General features: G+C 60.0%; 1 protein-coding gene across 1 annotated transcript in view; it reads left to right on the top strand.

Moving 5' to 3' along the window:
* The first annotated feature begins 1,427 nt into the window (after positions 1-1,427).
* Positions 1,428-2,228, top strand: part of LOC111534665 (sarcoplasmic reticulum histidine-rich calcium-binding protein-like) — a 1,361-nt gene continuing 560 nt past the window's right edge. The window contains exon 1 of the mRNA XM_031934875.1: positions 1,428-2,226. Coding sequence (XP_031790735.1) covers positions 1,428-2,226 — 799 coding nt within the window. The remainder of the gene's footprint in view (positions 2,227-2,228) is intronic.

Here is a 2,228-nt window from a genome sequence, read left to right as displayed (position 1 = left end):
GAGACCCAGGGAGAGGGGGAGACAGACCCAGAGAGAGTGGGGGACAGAGACCCAGAGAGAGGGGGGAACAGAGATCCAGAGAAAGGGGCGGAGACCCAGGGAGAAGGGGACAGAGACCCAGAGAGAGATGGGGACATATACCCAGAGAGGGGGACAGAGACTCAGAGAGAGACAGAGACCCAGGGAGAGAGGGATAGAGACCCAGGGAGAGAGGGAGGGAAACCCAGAGAGAGAGGGGGACAGAGACCCAGAGAGGTGGATGCCAGAGATGGGGAGGAGACACCTTGACTGAGGCAAGGGGCAGAGGGGGATGCAAAAACCAAAGAATTGAGCAAAGGGCAGGAACTCAGAAAGGAGGGGCCAGAGATGTAGGGGAGAGGGCACAGGGGAGAGAGGGACACAGACCTGGGTGGAGGACAGACACTCAGATGAGAGCGGGACGGAAGCCCAGAGTGAGAGGGAGACGCAATGCCATGGAGGAGGGACAGGGACCCTGACAGAGCAGAGGACAGAATGGAAGAGAGAGGAGGACCTGTGAACAGGAAGGGAGACGCTCGTGGGGGCAGTCATGATCCGTGAGGAGCAGGAGATACTGAAACACAGAGACGGGCAAGGCCACTTGTCTCCTGCCAGCCCTCTGTGACGGGGACAGCTGTGGCCTCCGTAACCTGAGTCCCCCTACCCCTCCCAGCTGTATTTATAGCCCTGGCCTAGCCCAGTCCCTGCCCCCAGATCTGAGTTCCAGGGACAGGAGGTCATGGGCACGTGTGTTAGGGGCCATGTTCCTTTCCCCTCCTCCAGGGCCTCAGTATTGGCATCACTCCCTCACCAGCGCGTGTCATGCCGGCTGGAAACACCCCACAATCGAACCCCCAGTCCTTCCATGCGAGGGGTCTCTCCCCTCTGATAAGTCTCTTCTGCCTCCCCCAGGTGCCCCAGGCTCCCCCAAAAACCTGCTAAAAGTCTAGCCTTTGTCTTTGCAGCTGCCAAACATGAGCTTGTTGGTAGGTCAGAGTCAAGTACCTTGGCCCCCATCTCCTGGCCGGGGAGAGACCCCTCACTGGTCCCCTCCCCAGCTGGGAGGAGGAGGAGCAGGAGGCGGGAGGAGGAGGAGCAGGCGGGGACTGACCCAGAATAACTCAGGGCTGAGAGTAAATTTAGCCGGAGAGAGGGGAGGGGAAAGACCCTATTGGCTGGGGAATAGGGAGGGAGGGCCCCAGAGGGGGGTCAGGGGGCTCCGGAGACAGCCTCAGAGGGGTGTCCAGAACCGGGCAGCAAGGACCAGAAGAAGGTGGACAGAGACCGAAAGGACAAAGCAAAGGAGAGACACACAGAAAAAAAGAGACCGACCCCAAAGGGACAAAGACCCCAACATTCGTCCACCTCGCCGCAGAGGCAGCTGGAGTCAGTGCTGCCTGTCCATCCCCATGGGCCACCGTAGGCCATGGCTGCACACTTCTGTCCTCTGGGCTGGGGTGGCCAGCCTGCTCCTCCCCCCGGCCATGACCCAGCAGCTGAGAGGGGCCGGGCTGGGCTTCAGCAACTGGAACAACAACGCCGGAGTCACCGGGCTCTCCCAGGAGGCATCGGCAGAGCTTGGCCACCACCTCCACAGCCCGAGAGACCATCCAGATGAGAACGAGGATGTTTCCACAGAGAATGGGCATCATTTCTGGAGCCACCCAGACCGTGACAAGGAGGATGAAGACGTCCCCAAGGAATATGGGCACCTACTCCCAGGCCACAGGTCCCAAGACCACGAGGTTGGAGACGAGGATGTCTCAGGTGAGGAGGTCTTTGCACAGCATGGTGGTCAGGCCCATGGGCACAGAGGCCATGGGAGTGAAGACACGGAAGACTCAGCGGAGCACAGGCACCACCTCCCCAGCCACAGGAGCCACGGCCATCAAGACGAGGATGAGGACGAAGTTGTGTCCAGTGAGCATCGCCATCATATCCTCAGGCATGGACACCGAGGCCATGATGGGGAAGATGATGAAGGAGAAGAGGACGAGGAGGAGGAGGAAGAAGAGGAGGTCTCCACTGAGTATAGGCACCAGGTCCACAGGCACCGAGGCCACGGGAGTGAAGAGGATGTCTCAGATGGACACCACCATCATGGCCCCAGCCACAGGCACGAAGGCCACGAAGAAGATGACAATGATGATGATGATGATGTCACCACTGAGTATGGACACCAGGCCCACAGGCACCGAGGCCACGGGAGT

The sequence above is a fragment of the Piliocolobus tephrosceles genome, chromosome 21 (assembly GCF_002776525.5).
Source record: "Piliocolobus tephrosceles isolate RC106 chromosome 21, ASM277652v3, whole genome shotgun sequence".
In the NCBI taxonomy this organism is placed as follows: Eukaryota; Metazoa; Chordata; class Mammalia; order Primates; family Cercopithecidae; genus Piliocolobus; species Piliocolobus tephrosceles.
This window is presented reverse-complemented; position numbering and strand designations above follow the sequence as displayed.